General features: G+C 34.9%; 2 protein-coding genes across 11 annotated transcripts; one reads left to right on the plus strand and one right to left on the minus strand.

Moving 5' to 3' along the window:
• Positions 1 to 6,208: 6,208 nt before the first annotated feature.
• On the plus strand, positions 6,209 to 7,920 carry LOC108460427 (40S ribosomal protein S5-like). The gene is made up of 4 exons (XM_017759922.2): positions 6,209 to 6,430; positions 6,968 to 7,239; positions 7,403 to 7,606; positions 7,731 to 7,920. The coding sequence occupies exons 1-4, from the start codon at positions 6,326 to 6,328 to the stop codon at positions 7,783 to 7,785; spliced, it is 636 nt and encodes a 211-aa protein (XP_017615411.1). The 5' UTR covers positions 6,209 to 6,325; the 3' UTR covers positions 7,786 to 7,920.
• On the minus strand, positions 7,736 to 12,331 carry LOC108460425 (uncharacterized). 10 transcript variants are annotated; one of them, XM_053027149.1, is made up of 9 exons: positions 11,982 to 12,331; positions 11,670 to 11,723; positions 11,154 to 11,408; positions 10,871 to 10,975; positions 10,587 to 10,742; positions 9,899 to 10,063; positions 9,535 to 9,651; positions 9,337 to 9,444; positions 7,736 to 9,175 (listed from the first exon to the last, which is right to left on the minus strand). In XM_053027149.1, exons 1-9 carry the CDS (start codon positions 12,222 to 12,224, stop codon positions 9,050 to 9,052), a joined length of 1,329 nt encoding a protein of 442 aa, XP_052883109.1. In that variant the 5' UTR covers positions 12,225 to 12,331; the 3' UTR covers positions 7,736 to 9,049. The 10 variants fall into 10 exon arrangements, with proteins under 10 accessions (XP_052883109.1, XP_052883108.1, XP_017615407.1 ...); XM_053027148.1 differs by having other exon boundaries at positions 10,587 to 10,745; XM_017759918.2 differs by having other exon boundaries at positions 9,899 to 10,060; positions 11,982 to 12,330.
• Positions 12,332 to 14,988: the final 2,657 nt, after the last annotated feature.

Genomic DNA, 14,988 nt, shown 5'->3' on the forward strand with positions numbered 1-14,988 from the left:
AGCTTCCTGTAGTGCTCCCTTGAACTTCCCGATGTATGCCTATCCGGAGCTTCCATTATATGGCTCTTTGTGAGCTTCCCGATATGGTTCTTTATGAACTTCCTGATTATGGCTTTTATGAGATTCCTGTTATATAGCCCGGATAAGCTTCCCGATATGGCTCTTTGTGAGCTTCCCATGATAAGGCTCGAAAGTGTGCTTCCTAGTTATATGCTCTAATGAGCACCCCTGTATATGAATTGACAAATCATTAACAAGTACACCTTATGTGTACTACCCGAGTATCCTCAATATTTCAATGATTTAACGGACAAAACTTCTGATATGAGAAAATATGAGAATTAAATGAATTATATCTTGTATATCCCTGAAATACTTGGAAATGGTTGCATGAGGAGCTCATCTTTTTTTCTTGATATTCATGTAAATTTCATGACTAACTTGTTTGATGAAAGCATGTGTCTAGGTCATTGGCCACAATATTTTGGATGCATGTTTGTATGCTTACTTTAAATGAATATGAGTGGTAAGCTAAATTCTTGTTATACGAACTTACTATGCATAATATGCTTACTATATTTTATAGTGCTCGGAAGCTCGTGAAGTTCGAACTTGGTCGGAGACACCTCACACTATCCCTTGGACTTCTCAGTATATAAAACAAGCAAATTTTTGGTATTAGTACAATGGCATGTATAAGCTACGTAGGCATAATGATAAAATGTTTTGGTTGTAACTAGCCATTGGAATGGCTATTGTTAATCATATTTTGATGTAGTTATATAAGGCCTTACCTTGCTTGATGTGTGTATTGAAATGGTTGAAGGATGGAAGATACATAAATATGTTAATGGTTGCATGAATGGGTAAAGTATACTCATATGTTTATATGATCAATTAAGTAAGATCAAATATTTGGTTTAATGGGATGTTATGACATGTATTGAACTTGAAATTGGCTTGAATTGAATTTTCTATTGTGACTTGTAATAGTATAAAAACTGGTTGGATATATTGATTTCAGGTTGCGTGAGAAATAAGGCTTGGAAATGGCCTTATTTTGTCCACAGTGGCAGAGACACGGGCATGTGTCTCAGCCGTGTGTGACACACGGCCATACGCACGAGTGTGTGGCTTGGCCATGTGTCCCCTACATCTTAAAAATTGAGAAATAGAATGCTCAAAATTGGTCACATGGGCAGATACATGGGCGTGTGTCTCAGCCGTGTGAAACACACGACCTAATACACAAGCCTGTTTCTTGGCCGTGTAAATCCTGCACCTAATTTTTGAAAATTAAATTGTCTACACGTCATGGCACACGGGCGTGTGGCTAGCCGTGTGACCCAAGTTAGAGAGTTACACGGGTTAGAACACGACCGTGTGCCTCACATTGAATGCCCACACAGTTTGGGACACGAGCGTGTCACTTGACTGTGTGAGCCACACAGCCTACCCATACGGGCGTGTGTCCCCTGTACCTTGAATAAATTTTGAAATTTCTTGAAAAAAATTTTAAGCTTTTGATTTAGTCCCGACGTGTTTCAAAAGTTTAAATTGGGCCTCGAGGGTCCATTTATGGGACAATATGATTAAATATGATTGGTTTGTGATATGAATAATGATTGACTTGAATTAATTGTATTTGTTCTGTAAACTCCGGTAATGCTTCGTAACCCTGTTCCAGCAATGGATACGGGTTAGGGGTGTTATAATAATTAAGATTGGTATGAGCATGATTATATGGAATTGTAAGTGGTTGACACAAAATGACATGAGATTGAATATGATTTGAATGTATACATTTGCATAATTTTATTTTATATTATCTTGAATAATAGATTTACTACTAACCAATTAGCTTAGTGTATAATTTTGTTTTCTCCGTGCACAGGTAAAGTAGATTCCCGATAGGTCGGGTGGTTATCTCAATGTCTAGAAATCGATCATCAACTCAGGAAAGTTTGTATATTTCTATTTTGTTAAAGTGTAGCATGTACCTAGTTGTTGGTACTTAGGCCTTAAATCCATGTTTAGGTAAACTTTTAAACTAGAAGTTGATGTATGAAATGGATTATACAAATGCAATTTGTATGTGTTACATAATTGATTTGCATTGTGTAAAATGCTACAAAAGTTTATGACCTTGATGAATTTAGGTAAGATTGCATATGTTTGGAATGATATGCACTAAATGGTTAACTTGTATGTGATGGCGCATTAGTAAAATGTTGGATAAGGTATTGAAATGCATGAATTAATTCTATGGAATGACATGTATTGGTTGAATATGAAATGCTAGTGTTTGGTATTTAATTTGAAAAGTTGCAGGTTGATATTCATTTAGAAATTGTAGAAATAATATGTGATGTCGTGACGTTAAACGAATGTCGTTTAAACGAGATCTAGGTTCCAGGCCACGGTGCGACGTCGAACTTGCTTGCCATGATGAGACTAAAAGAATATGTCACATCACGATAAGAAACTTCCTACATCACGCGTCAACTAGAAGTTTTTTCAACATTACACTTTAGTCCTAATTCAACATCTGGTTAGCATTAGAGCTTTCGTAAGCTCGTATAAAACCCAAAAATGATTATATGTTTATCATATGTTCATATTAATTGTATTTATATTAACTGAATATATTTTTATCGTAGTTGCTTCTGCAATGAATATGGCATCGATTTGGTATTGGGTGTCACAATGCACTCATTTCCTTTATTATCAAGCTTCATTCTCATTTGATTAGGAATATGCTATGCATCTGAAAATATTGAAATGTCCAACACCCGATTTCATTTCTGATCTCTTCGTGCTTCATTGAGCAACTTGAATTTCACTCTTTGTTAGACACTGGTTTAACAAATAAACAACACATTGAACAATTTTAGCCTAAAAGGTTCTTGGTAGATGCTTACATTTTACCCTTCTTGCCATATGAAGCTTTCCAATAGCTTCAAGATATATTCACCTCCTTTATCAAATATGAGTATCTTTAGATAATGTCCACTCTACTTTTCCACCAAAGCTTTGAACTCCATGAACGCATCAAGTGCTTGTGATTTTCTTAAAGAAAATACATCCAAAGTTTTCTACTAAAATTATCAATAAAGGTAAGATAGTACTTGTGTCACCCTAGTGATAGTATATCAAAAGAACATTCTATGTTAGAGTCCACAATCTCTAGTGGTCTTCTAACTCTTCAAGGTTTTCAAACTTCAAAACTATCTATGTTGTTTCCTTTTATTGCAGGCTTCACACATTTGATTAGGAGGATTAATTTCTAGTAATTCATTCATCATCTTTGTTTTCAATAATAGCTTCAAGCCAGAAAATCCAAGATGCCTAAATCGTAAATGCCAGAACCATTAATCATCTTTGATAACAGTAATAGTCTCTATACACTTTACTTCTCTTAACTTGATGTCAATAACGAACAAACTATTCCATCTCATATCAACTTGGGAAATTAATTCTCCATTCTTATTTCTTAGGGTAGACAATCATTCATGTGTACTTTATATCCCCTTTCTAGAAGTTGACCAAGGAAAATGATGTTGATTTTTAAATTTGGTACATAAGAAACATCTTTATGTATTTCTTATCTACATTCTTTTGTTTAATTATGACTTTGCCTTTATATTTGACAGCAACATGTGATTCACAGTTACTTGTCCATGAATAGTCTCTTCCAACTCTAAGAATAGCTCTTTTTGGACACAAATGTGATTTATGGTACAATTATCAAGATATCAAATATTTTTCTTGGATTTTTCACTTTCTTTGTAGGTTAAAAATACACTAGATTCCACATTTTTTATTATCTAGTTGGTGCTACATGATTTCCCTTCTCCACTTGAGGAGCATATCTACATTCGTAACTAAAATGACCATATTTATTGCAATTAGAATATTGAACTTAAAATATATTTCCTTGCTAAAATTTGTTTCTACCTCGACCTTAGCCTCTAAATCCTCGTCCACGACTATATATCTAATGCTCTTCATTTGTATAGCCTATATCATATGATTGTTTGCATGGTCCACTTCTATTACCACATATATATCCTTCACGGTATCCCCCATGATTGTTTCTTCCTTGTCCATCACTGCTACTAGATCTACCTTCACTAACGAATAACTTGCTTTGCAAGACTTACTCCAAATTTCTAGTATCTTCATTTTGCTTTATTTTTTGCTTATGGGCTTGGAGAGAACCCACAAGTTCATTGATAAATATTTGTGACAAACCTTTTGATTTTTTTATGGAGAGAACCACATGATCAAATTTACGTGTCAACTATTGCAAATTCTTTTCCATTATCCTGAAATCATCAAGAATTTCTCCATTTCATTTCATTTCATTCACCAACTCTTTCACTCAAGTAATGTAGTTATCAACGCTCTCTGAACTTTTCATTTTTAACATCTTAAATTCAAATCTAAGTGATTCTAGACGTACCTTTTTCCTTTTTGACTCCTTAAAGGGATTTTTGCAAAATAACCCATATTTCTTTGATGCTTCCCATCTGAAACTTTTTCAAAGGTTCATTCATTAACTCATTAAAAATTAAAACATAACTCCTTAACCTTTTTTCGATCTTCCTTCAATGTTCTTTTCTCTTCATTTGTTAAATTTGCTTCAACATTTTCTATCTTGACATATCTTTTTTCAACAATATCTAACAATCTTGAGATCCAAGCAAAACCTTCATTTGAATACTCCAATTACCATAGTTTGTCTTCGTTAATTTTGAAAATTGTGATTGAATTATATTCACCATCATGAAGTGAGCACAAATCTAACTTGGGTAACACTCATTAGAAGTGTAGTGGACACTAAAACCAAAATAATTTCAGTACTCAATAAAATAAGTCATTACAACAAAACTAATATATAAACTTTCCTTTGTTTACTAGTTGTTGCTAGTATTGTTCTTTATTCTCAATTCTCGCCCACTTACTCAACCACACACACTTCTATTTTTCACTCTTGTATTATTATTATTATTTTGCTTATACACACTCAACACACACTACACTTACATGTTTATAGGCTTAATAAGCCGCCTAAAACCTTTTCAACAAATCTAATTTGCTATAGTTTTTATTCACTAATATTATTTATTTATAAATAATGTTTCAATTAAGTTCATGCCACATTTCCTAACTTCATGCCACCTTGTTTTTTCTCATTAATTGTCAACTTAAAACCATCATACTTTTGCCACTTTACAAGCTAACTCATAATCTTATCCCCATGTTTTATCAACTTAAAGTCGGTTTGGCTCAACAATAAGATCTTGCTATTGCAAGTTTCATTAAAGCTTTTTACCATTTTCAACCAAGGTTAATGTATGAAGGATGCATTATAACAAAAAAGATTGGATTCTTGGATTTGAAAACACTAGCTCTTTGAAGAGCTTTATCATATTCGCTAGAAAAAGTTCTTATAACCCTAAAAAGATTGTTTAATAATGATTTTATAATTTTTAAATAATTTTTATTATTGGAAATTTTTATGATTTTTATAATATTTCTAGAAATTTTATTAATATTCTTTTATAAATTTTGATTATTTTTAATTTTTTGCTTTAAATATTTTTTAAAATTATTTTTAGAATTATTGTTAAGAAAAATATTAAAATTGTCAAGATGATGGTTTAGCTATAGAAAAATATTAAAATTGTCAAGATGATGGTTTAGCTATAGTTTTAGAACAATGATATTTGAACTAGATCGGCTTAGACCAAAAACTAGTTAGGGTACCAATCAGGAGAATAATATTGGACCAATTGAACCAAAAATCGAAACAGATGGTTGAATCAACTAAAAGCCGGTTGAACCGGTGATTGAACCTTATTTTTACTTTTTATGAACTTTTAATATTTTTTTAATTGAACCAATCGAATTGGTAGCCTGATTGGTTCGACTACTAGTTCGATTCTAAAAATATTGGTTTAGAAGCTAAATTAGCTATTAATTCATAAATTAACATACATCTTTTTAACGGAAGTTATAAGACGAGTGATCAAAATATAATAACTCAATAACTGAAGTGACCATTATGTAACTTTGGAAGTTGAGTGACTGAAACATAATTTTAAATACAATTTAGGGACGGTTGGTATACTTTACCCAAGAAAGTAAAACGACAACCACGTGTGCGGACCATACTTAAAAAGCCGGAAACCCTAATCAAAATGTCACCTTTTATGTATAAGATTTATAAGAGAATGGCCTTTGTTCTAATTTCCTCATTCCGCTCACATCTCTTTCAGGCGCACTTCGGTTCTCTCTGTTTGCAGCATCTATCATAGGTATGGCGACAGCCATTGCAGCCCCTGCCACCGCCTCACTGCAAGACCCAACCAAGTCTCACCCTGACGTCAAGCTCTTCAATCGCTGGAGCTTCGAGGAAGTTCAAGTATTTCTTTTTCTTTTTCCATCTTTTGCCTCTCTATGCATACATTTCTTTTTTCATTCTCTTGGCTTTGTTTTTTCTAGATTATATATGAAATGTTCCGTTTTAGCATGTTCTCTACTTTTTTGGTCTTTTCAAGTCGAGTGGATCTACTAGGACTAGTTAATTGTATACAGGGATTCTGTTTCCATAGAGAATCGTTCATGTTGTTTTTAACTTGATATTATTTGTTAGATCATCTTGTTGTGACTGAACATCTATATTGTTGTTCTCTGATTTGAAGATTTTACTTGTTGTCTTTGATGTTACTGATATTCAGATTGACAATTTATGTTAATCCTAATTGTTTGTCTTCATGTTTGTAAGAAATTGGTTAATTTTAGGTTAGATTATTTGGATAAGATGATCGTGTTAGATTGTCTTTCGAATGCTTAAAGACTCCTGAAGATTCGAAAGAATTAGATTCCTCAACTTTCCGTTCCCTTTGATAACTACAATTGTTAGCCCTGGTCCTTGATGTGAATGATTTATCTATTTTAGGTTTCTGATATCTCTTTGAGTGACTACATTGGTGTTCAACCTTCCAAGCATGCAACCTATGTGCCACACACTGCTGGGAGGTACTCAGTTAAGCGTTTTAGAAAGGCTCAGTGCCCCATTGTTGAGAGGCTTACAAACTCATTGATGATGCATGGCCGAAACAATGGAAAGAAACTTATGGCAGTCAGGATTGTGAAGCATGCTATGGAAATTATTTATCTCCTGACTGATCAGAACCCAATTCAAGTCATTGTTGATGCCATTATCAACAGGTGGCCTATATGACCTTTAAGAATTTCCTTTTTCAAATGTATCACTAGCTGACTTTAATCTTTAAAGTAGCAGATGATGTTAATTAAAACATCTTCCGATTCTCGGTTATCTTTGTTGGATCAATCTTTGATAATCTTTGTTGATTTTTTGTTGATATAACAGTGGACCTCGTGAAGATGCTACTCGTATTGGTTCTGCTGGTGTTGTGAGGCGTCAAGCTGTTGATATTTCTCCTCTTCGTCGAGTGAATCAGGCCATCTATCTCCTCACCACTGGTGCTCGTGAGTCTGCATTCAGAAACATTAAAACTATCGCTGAATGTTTAGCTGATGAGCTTATTAACGCAGCAAAGGGATCATCTAACAGGTAAATAACAGCCTTTGAACTCCCATGTTTGAACCTTATTTTGCTTTGAAACTAGAACTGTCCTTATTGCAAATCCCATTTATTTACCACTGCTTGCTTCATCATTCTCACGTTGTTTGTGCAGCTATGCCATCAAGAAGAAGGACGAAATCGAGAGAGTTGCCAAGGCCAATCGTTGAGGAATTGGTAGGAGTTCGCATAAACCATGGCGGTGGACACTTGTTTTTTCATTCAGTACTTTATAAGTTACCTATTTTATGTTCCAGACATAATATGAATGTTCCGTTATTTAAGTTGAGATGTTATTGAAGAAAGCATATCCTGTTTTGGTTACATATGCTGTACTTATTTTGCCATCGTTTGAAGCTGTTGATTTCATCTTTGCTGCAAACAAAGAGATGAGAGTGCTTGATGTGGTAGTTTTGACCACATTAAATCGCCCTGCCTGGTGCCGATAATTAGTACTTAAAAAAGAGACAATTAAAGGAAGAAATCAAATTGAGTTTTTCCAATTATTGAGCAGATGAAATTATGTTGTTATGAATTTCTAACCCAGCCAATAGAAACAAAGAAAAAATATTAATTGGAGCAATTGTACAAACTTGTGTTTGAAGTTAAATACAAAGGCCTTAACACTATTGAAATCAAGCCTTTCAACCTGCATTAACAATGGAAGAGACTGCAGTTCATCAACGTCAAATTTTATATGTTTTATGAACATAAATCTCTCAATCTACAGATAATGAAAGATGATTTTTTTTGGAACTCTATACTACAAAAGTTGATTTAATAATCCCCGTCCTAATACTGCTGATCTTGTTTGGCTTGTTTCAGTTGGAAGTTCAGTTTTTGATGTATCCTGGTCTTTACCAGAGAGAAAATGGAGGTTTAGTAGTCTTAAAGACCGTCAGCAATGAGAATCCATGCAACACGACTCTCTAAAGCTGATCAGGTATAAATTGACAATCCTGATTTAAGAGTGGGATCCCTCTATTTTAAGAACGAGCAAGTATCCGAATTCAGTTGCAGTTGTACACAGCCATAACCACTCCTCCGCCAGTATTTGATATACAAGACAAAAAGCATAAACTGACTAATCAAAAAGACAGAAAACTCTTTATCTTTTGAGGACAAATTGTTATATGTAAGGAGTTTTCAATCAGAGAGTTTAAATGTGTTATAAGCAAATTCCGGTGGATCTTGGCTTCATACCTCTAAGAGTGTGTCCCTTCTGCCAATCTTCACTGGATTCAGCCTTCAGTCTTTCAAGGGTAATTGATCCTCAGTACCAAAATTTGAGATTGTACACTTCTAAACCTGGAAGTCCATGATGCAGGGATAGATTACTACAGACAAAGGCTGCTCGTTGCATGATTTTGTCATGAATTCTGCCTTGATTCTCCTGAGAGATGGTTAGTCAAAGCTTAATAATGACCTCCGTCTTTATGGAATGATATTGACGATTAGACTTTCTTGTGTTGCACCCTTGGCATCATTTTGAGGTCCACGATTAGGAGGAGCAGAACTAGACCCCACCGATCTCGTTTCGGCATGAACTCTCCTAGCATGCTGCAAATGATTCATCGAGAACAAACATTTTTCATCATTTGATGTGCCAAAAATAATCAACAGTTTCTTTGCAAGAGTGTTTCTTTACACATATGGATAACCAAACAAGGCCATTGTACACACGCACATGCAGAAATGAACTTAGGATCTTTGAAACAGACCTTCCTAGGGAGAGTGCAAGATCGTGCAAAATGGCCTTCCTCTCTGCACCTGTAGCATAAAGCAGGGGATTTTGAGCCCCGAACAACTTTGGGACACTTTGAGCAATCCTAGTAGAATAGCTTACAATAAGGTACACCAAATATGTTTCTAAAACAGGCATAAATTAAACCATAAACGAGTGGAAAGATTGGATTTACAGATCCTAAATGGCCAGACTGGCCGCAATTGTAGCAGGAAACTTCTGTTGGACTTGCATCTGGAAGTTTGACACAGCTGAGATGACCAAAGTCATTGCAAATGTAACAACGAATCTTCTGTTCACAACAGAGTAATCATTGTGATTGTAATTTACACATGCATACTTAATCAGTATTCTTATAAAACTAAACAAGGATGAAGAACAAAAAGAGCATTTGGCTCAATGATAGGTGTATGTTTCTTCCTCCTTTTTAATAAGTCAGATTCAGATCCCCCTTCCCCATCAAAATGGAAACACAATATCAGGATAAATATTTACAAGAAAAAGGGGTGGTTTGTAAAAGCATAACAAACAATGAAGACCTTGAGATCATCAGCTGAATAATCACTTCTACATGAGAACATATCATGTCCAGAATCTCCACATCTCAAACAAACATTATAATTCAAATTGTTTTCTTTTTGTTTCTTTGGACAATCACTGGCTTGGTCAAACGTTCCTCTGCAGACAAAACAATATTGACCCTGCTAAAATATAAAGGTTGAATCTATTAGAAGTCATGTATAGAAACCTCATAAAAATGAACACCATATTCCATAAATGAAAAAGGACATCTTCCAAGGTAGGAAAGGTTGGAGGGTAAAAAACAATAAAAGATAAAAAAAGTATGCTCATAGAGTAATGTAATAATATCAAGAGTGTTGTTTCAGTCACCTAAGATCCTCTATCTCTAAAACCAACAATTAAATTTTCAAGGATGATGTATCAACCCAAAGATCTTATCAAAGAACACTTGGGGTTTAGGGAAAACCATTAAGCAGTTAATACTGTTATAAGCAGTGCTCATGCTTATTATGACAATTTGGGAACTAAGGATTTCGAAATTAAAATTGCACCCAGTTATCAAATTCATCTGTTGTTTGATCAAGTCTATTAAATTCATTATCATTCAGTTGTAACCTATAAGCTCTATACATTATCAATTCTTATAGTCATTTATGATGGCATCAGGTGGTTAAGATGGGAATTGTAAGGTAAATACTACGAAACCTGTGAGCAATGCTTTCCAATATGCCGAAGACACCTGCAGAGAAAGCATGCTTTCACATGCTTTTGCAGCATACAGTTTTCTGCTGCTGGATGATCTTCTCCGCAACTGAGACACCTAGTCCAGCTGCTGTTTGGAGGATCAAAATATCTTGGTTTCTGCTAGAAAAGTAATGCACAACCAAATAACTAATCATCACAAGGAAATATTTCGAAGCTGCATTTTGTTACACTTTCATGAAACCAAATGTTTTGAAGCAGTATTTGTATACAGATACTCAACTCACATGATGGTTTCGCAGCACAGTGCTCTTAGCTGATTTTCCGGGTAATTTTACAGTTTCTACACATTTAGCTTTCAATGAATGCATTTCTTTCATTCCAGCATCAACCTAAAAGATGAGAAACCCCATAAAACATCTTGATAAATATAAAGATCCATGCTTTTAATCATTTTTATTTTTTAACCTGGAGAAGAGATCACTGCATTCATGGTGAAGCAACTATTCGAATACAGAATTTTGTAATATTGTGACCCAATAATCAGGGTTTAAAAGCTAATCCACTTACAGTTGCTTCTGCTGCAAAGGTTTTTAGCTCAGTTCTGACCATCTCACCATCTACATTTATTGTACCCTTTGCTGACACTATATCTCCGATGCGTGTTCCAGAGCTAATATTCGAGATCAAACTATCATCCACCGAAGATGAGGAACTCATATCATTGGCCTCCTTAGAGCCTGCTTTATCACCAATTCCCTCTGTTCTACATTTTACTGCTTGTACAACTTCTATCATCTTATTTTCCTTAACATCAATATCAACCTGAAGGCCCACAAATTTACCAAAGTTTTAAACTATAACTCAGATTAGTCCACAAGGAAAAATTTAATGTTGGTTCAATGCATTCTTTAATTCAACATTCCAATCTGGAAACACACACACACACATAGAGAGAGAGAGAGAGAGAGAGAGAGAGAGAGAGAGAGAGAGAGAGAGAGAGAGAGATGAAGGGACAGCAAGCTTCTGTGGCACATTATCTGATATTTCAATGAAATCCCACTTTGATACTTCCACTGTTCTTACACATTGATCTTTGCCAGCCTGCTCTGTGTCAAATGCAGGCTTTCCAGCTTCCAGCTAAATTCATCATATGCATAAAATTGAAAGCCAATAATAAAAAAAAACTTGATTTCAAATAAAAAAAGAACTCTAAATTCAACTAGAAGCAAGACAATCTAAATTCCATTTTCACTTCCCATAATTTTCTTTCCTTCATTTTCCTCGGTCTTTTTGGAAAACCCATTTTTTTAAAGAAAAAGTCAAAGAGGCACAAATCTTTAAGGTTAGGGAGAGAAATAAAATTCGTAAGAAAAACAAAAAGACAAACCCACTTACAGGATTTGGGTGATGAGGATGAAACTGTGAAAGTTTAAGCCAATTGTTCATCCTTTTTCTCTTTCTCCTTCTTTTCTTTCTTTTGACAGTAGCTTCTGTTTCCACCATAGCTCTGGACTTGTGAAAGGCAGTTGGACTGGAAATCATTTCATATTCTTCAGCCTCGGATCTCCATTCACTACTTTGTATTATGTCTGTGCTTCTCCTCCGTTTCTTATTGGTATGGATTTCTCCATGTTGCATTAGTTTAATTGCTTCTCCATAGTTCACTTTCTCACAACTGCAAACAATTAGCTGTCTGATTTAGGTCCTTATATTTATCTTTCATTTCTTTTTACTTTTGTCTCGTGCAGTTTCACTAGCTTACATGATGGGTCTAGTCGGGTTCGGATCCAGCCCACGTTTTGAATTTCATTCCTATTGGTTTATCTATTCATTTTTTTTCCTTTTTATTTTTTTAATTTTTTTTACACATGGTTTGAGTTTCAACTTAATTCAAATAAGTATAATTATGCATGTTAACTAATATTTTAGGAAAGGTAATACAAAAGTTTTTCTTCCTCTCTAAAATAACCTCTTAGAAAAGCCAATCCCTTAAAGGCTATTTCCTAGATCGTCGGTGTCAATTGGACTCTTTGGTGTTTTCTCGTCTGTTGGTCTCTTTCGTTTCTCTCTTCTCTAACATTGCATTAGTTTTCTACATTTACTCCTCCCCCTTCCCCAATCATCCTCTTCGCAACCATTTTTCTCTGTTGTATTAACTCTTCTCCATCTAATCTTTACTTCTCCTTCTTTAATTATTTTCCAACACTTCCCTCCTTATTATTGCCTCTCACCCCGTCCTTTTATCTCCCCTTGTCCCTTTAATCTAATCATAACTCTATCCCCTATCACAATTGTTCATTTCATCTCCTCCCTTTATTTCTTTACTCTTTCTTTTTCTCACCATTTGGGTTTTCCTAAGCCATCATGACAAAACGATACATAAAACGCTAGAAAACTAGCTCTTTTAGTTCAATTTCTCAACCCCTTTTTTTGGCTTCTCCCCCGCTTTTTCTTCCTTCCTCATTCTTGAATCTTCCTTCAAGTTATATCCCCCTAAAACTTGCATGGATAGATCCCTACCAAGGACTAGGGTGTAAATGAATATAATGTTCTATAAATTATTCGTGAATCGTTCATATAAAATTTATTTATGTTCGTTTATTAAGCTAAATAAACAAGTATGAACAAATTTTTTATGTTCATTTAATAAACGAACAAACACAAAAAGAGGTATGTTCGGTTCGTTTATATTCTCGAACAAACTCATTTAAAAGCTCATTTATTTTTTCGTTTATAAACTCCATTTATTGACTCGTTTATTTATTAATGATATTTTCTTATAAAAATTCCATTAGTATATATTAATAAATTTATCTTGGTTTTTATTTTTTTTCATTTATAATATAATTATTGTTAACTATGACTCCTATTTCAATCAAATTTGAGAAATAATCTTCCAATTAAACTCCGTTTATTTGTTTCAACTAAACTCTGATTAGTCTAGATTATTTTTTTATTATTTGACCTATGAATTTAGCCTATAAATAGGCTATTTTACAAACTTAGAAAATACACCCATTAGAGGTTAGAACTCATAAAAGATTTAGAGAATTTTGTATTTTCATTTTGAGGGTTCTTTGTTTTCGGGTTTTCGGGGTTTAGTTATTATCTTCATTTTTTTGTACTTTTCATTCTTTTGCCATTATAATAACATTATCTTTGCTCGAGGTTTTTTATCCTCTTTGGATGGGTTTTTCCACGTTAAATTTGTATGTTCAAGTTCTCAATTTTTTCCACTATTTTTTACTTGTTGCTTAATTGGTTCGATCCCCAACAAGTGGTATCAGAGTTAGTTCAATTTTTGTATATCAGCCTGTTCAGAGATGGCAGCAATAAGGTTTGAAATTGAGAAGTTCGATGGTGTCACAAATTTCAATATATGGCAAGTTCGAATAATGGCAATTCTAGTTCAAACTGGCTTGAAAAAGGTTGTTGTCGGGAAAAAGCCTGAGAATTTAAATCTAACAAAATGGGAAGAGCTTGATGAAATGGCCTGGTCTGCAATCCAGTTGTGCCTCACGAATATGGTATTGCAGAAGGTATTGATGAAGAAGATCTTATCCGCCTTATAGAAAAGGTTAGAAACTCTTTATGCAACTAAGTCTTTAGCTAACCGTTAAGTATTGAAACGTCTATCTATGTTTCGCATGAACGAAGGTGAGCTTATTAGAGATCACATGTAACACCCCACGCCCGTACCCTATGCCGAGACAGAATACGAAGCGTTACTTAACTTGAACACATACATTCACACGGTTCCGGGTCACCATAATTAGGTCAAATTTAAAACTTTTCCGATCTTAATCAAAACTCCATAATAAAGGCCTATGAGGCTTTAAACGTTCATTTAAAACCATTCGGGAATATTTTGGATCCTCCCACGAACTCTGAAAAATATTACTAAATACAGGGGCACACGCCCTTGTGACCATTTCAACATGGTTGTGTTGTTGGGCCGTGTCCTCCACCTATGTGGAATTAATTCTAGATTCACACCTACAGGGGTTTTCACACGGTTTGGCACACTCCCATGTCCCTGGCCCGTGTCCTTCACACGACCATGACACGCCCGTGTCCTAGCCCGTGTGTAAAAATCTGGACATTCTGTTTTTAATGTCAGCAATCCTTAAGGGCCACATGGCCAAGGCACACGCCCATATGCTAGGGTGTGCCCTTCACACGATTGAGACACACGGTTGTGTCTCTGCCCGTGTGTTTACTACCATGCATACTGGCTTGCATATTTTACGTATAGGGGACACACGGCCGGACAGCACACCCATGGGGCTGGCCATGTGTCATACACGACCTAGACACACGCCCGTGTGCCTACTTGTGTGGACAAAATAAGGCTATTTACCAAGCCTCTTTGCCACCCTTACTTACATAACCTGCATAAGAT

The sequence above is a fragment of the Gossypium arboreum genome, chromosome 4 (genome assembly GCF_025698485.1).
Source record: "Gossypium arboreum isolate Shixiya-1 chromosome 4, ASM2569848v2, whole genome shotgun sequence".
Lineage (NCBI taxonomy): Eukaryota > Viridiplantae > Streptophyta > Magnoliopsida > Malvales > Malvaceae > Gossypium > Gossypium arboreum.

What these genes read in the sequence shown, in the direction of transcription:
- LOC108460427 (XM_017759922.2), top strand. Translation starts at nt 6,326, where the DNA reads ATGGCGACAGCCATTGCAGCCCCTGCCACCGCCTCACTGCAAGACCCA. An exon ending in GGAGCTTCGAGGAAGTTCAA is followed by an intron (nt 6,431 to 6,967) that starts GTATTTCTTTTT and finishes TATCTATTTTAG; the next exon opens with GTTTCTGATATCTCTTTGAG. An exon ending in GCAAAGGGATCATCTAACAG is followed by an intron (nt 7,607 to 7,730) that starts GTAAATAACAGC and finishes TTGTTTGTGCAG; the next exon opens with CTATGCCATCAAGAAGAAGG.
- LOC108460425 (XM_053027148.1), bottom strand. Translation starts at nt 12,224, where the DNA reads ATGCAACATGGAGAAATCCATACCAATAAGAAACGGAGGAGAAGCACA. An exon ending in AGGCTGGCAAAGATCAATGT is followed by an intron (nt 11,409 to 11,669) that starts GTAAGAACAGTG and finishes GTGGGCCTTCAG; the next exon opens with GTTGATATTGATGTTAAGGA. An exon ending in CCTTTGCAGCAGAAGCAACT is followed by an intron (nt 10,976 to 11,153) that starts GTAAGTGGATTA and finishes CTCATCTTTTAG; the next exon opens with GTTGATGCTGGAATGAAAGA.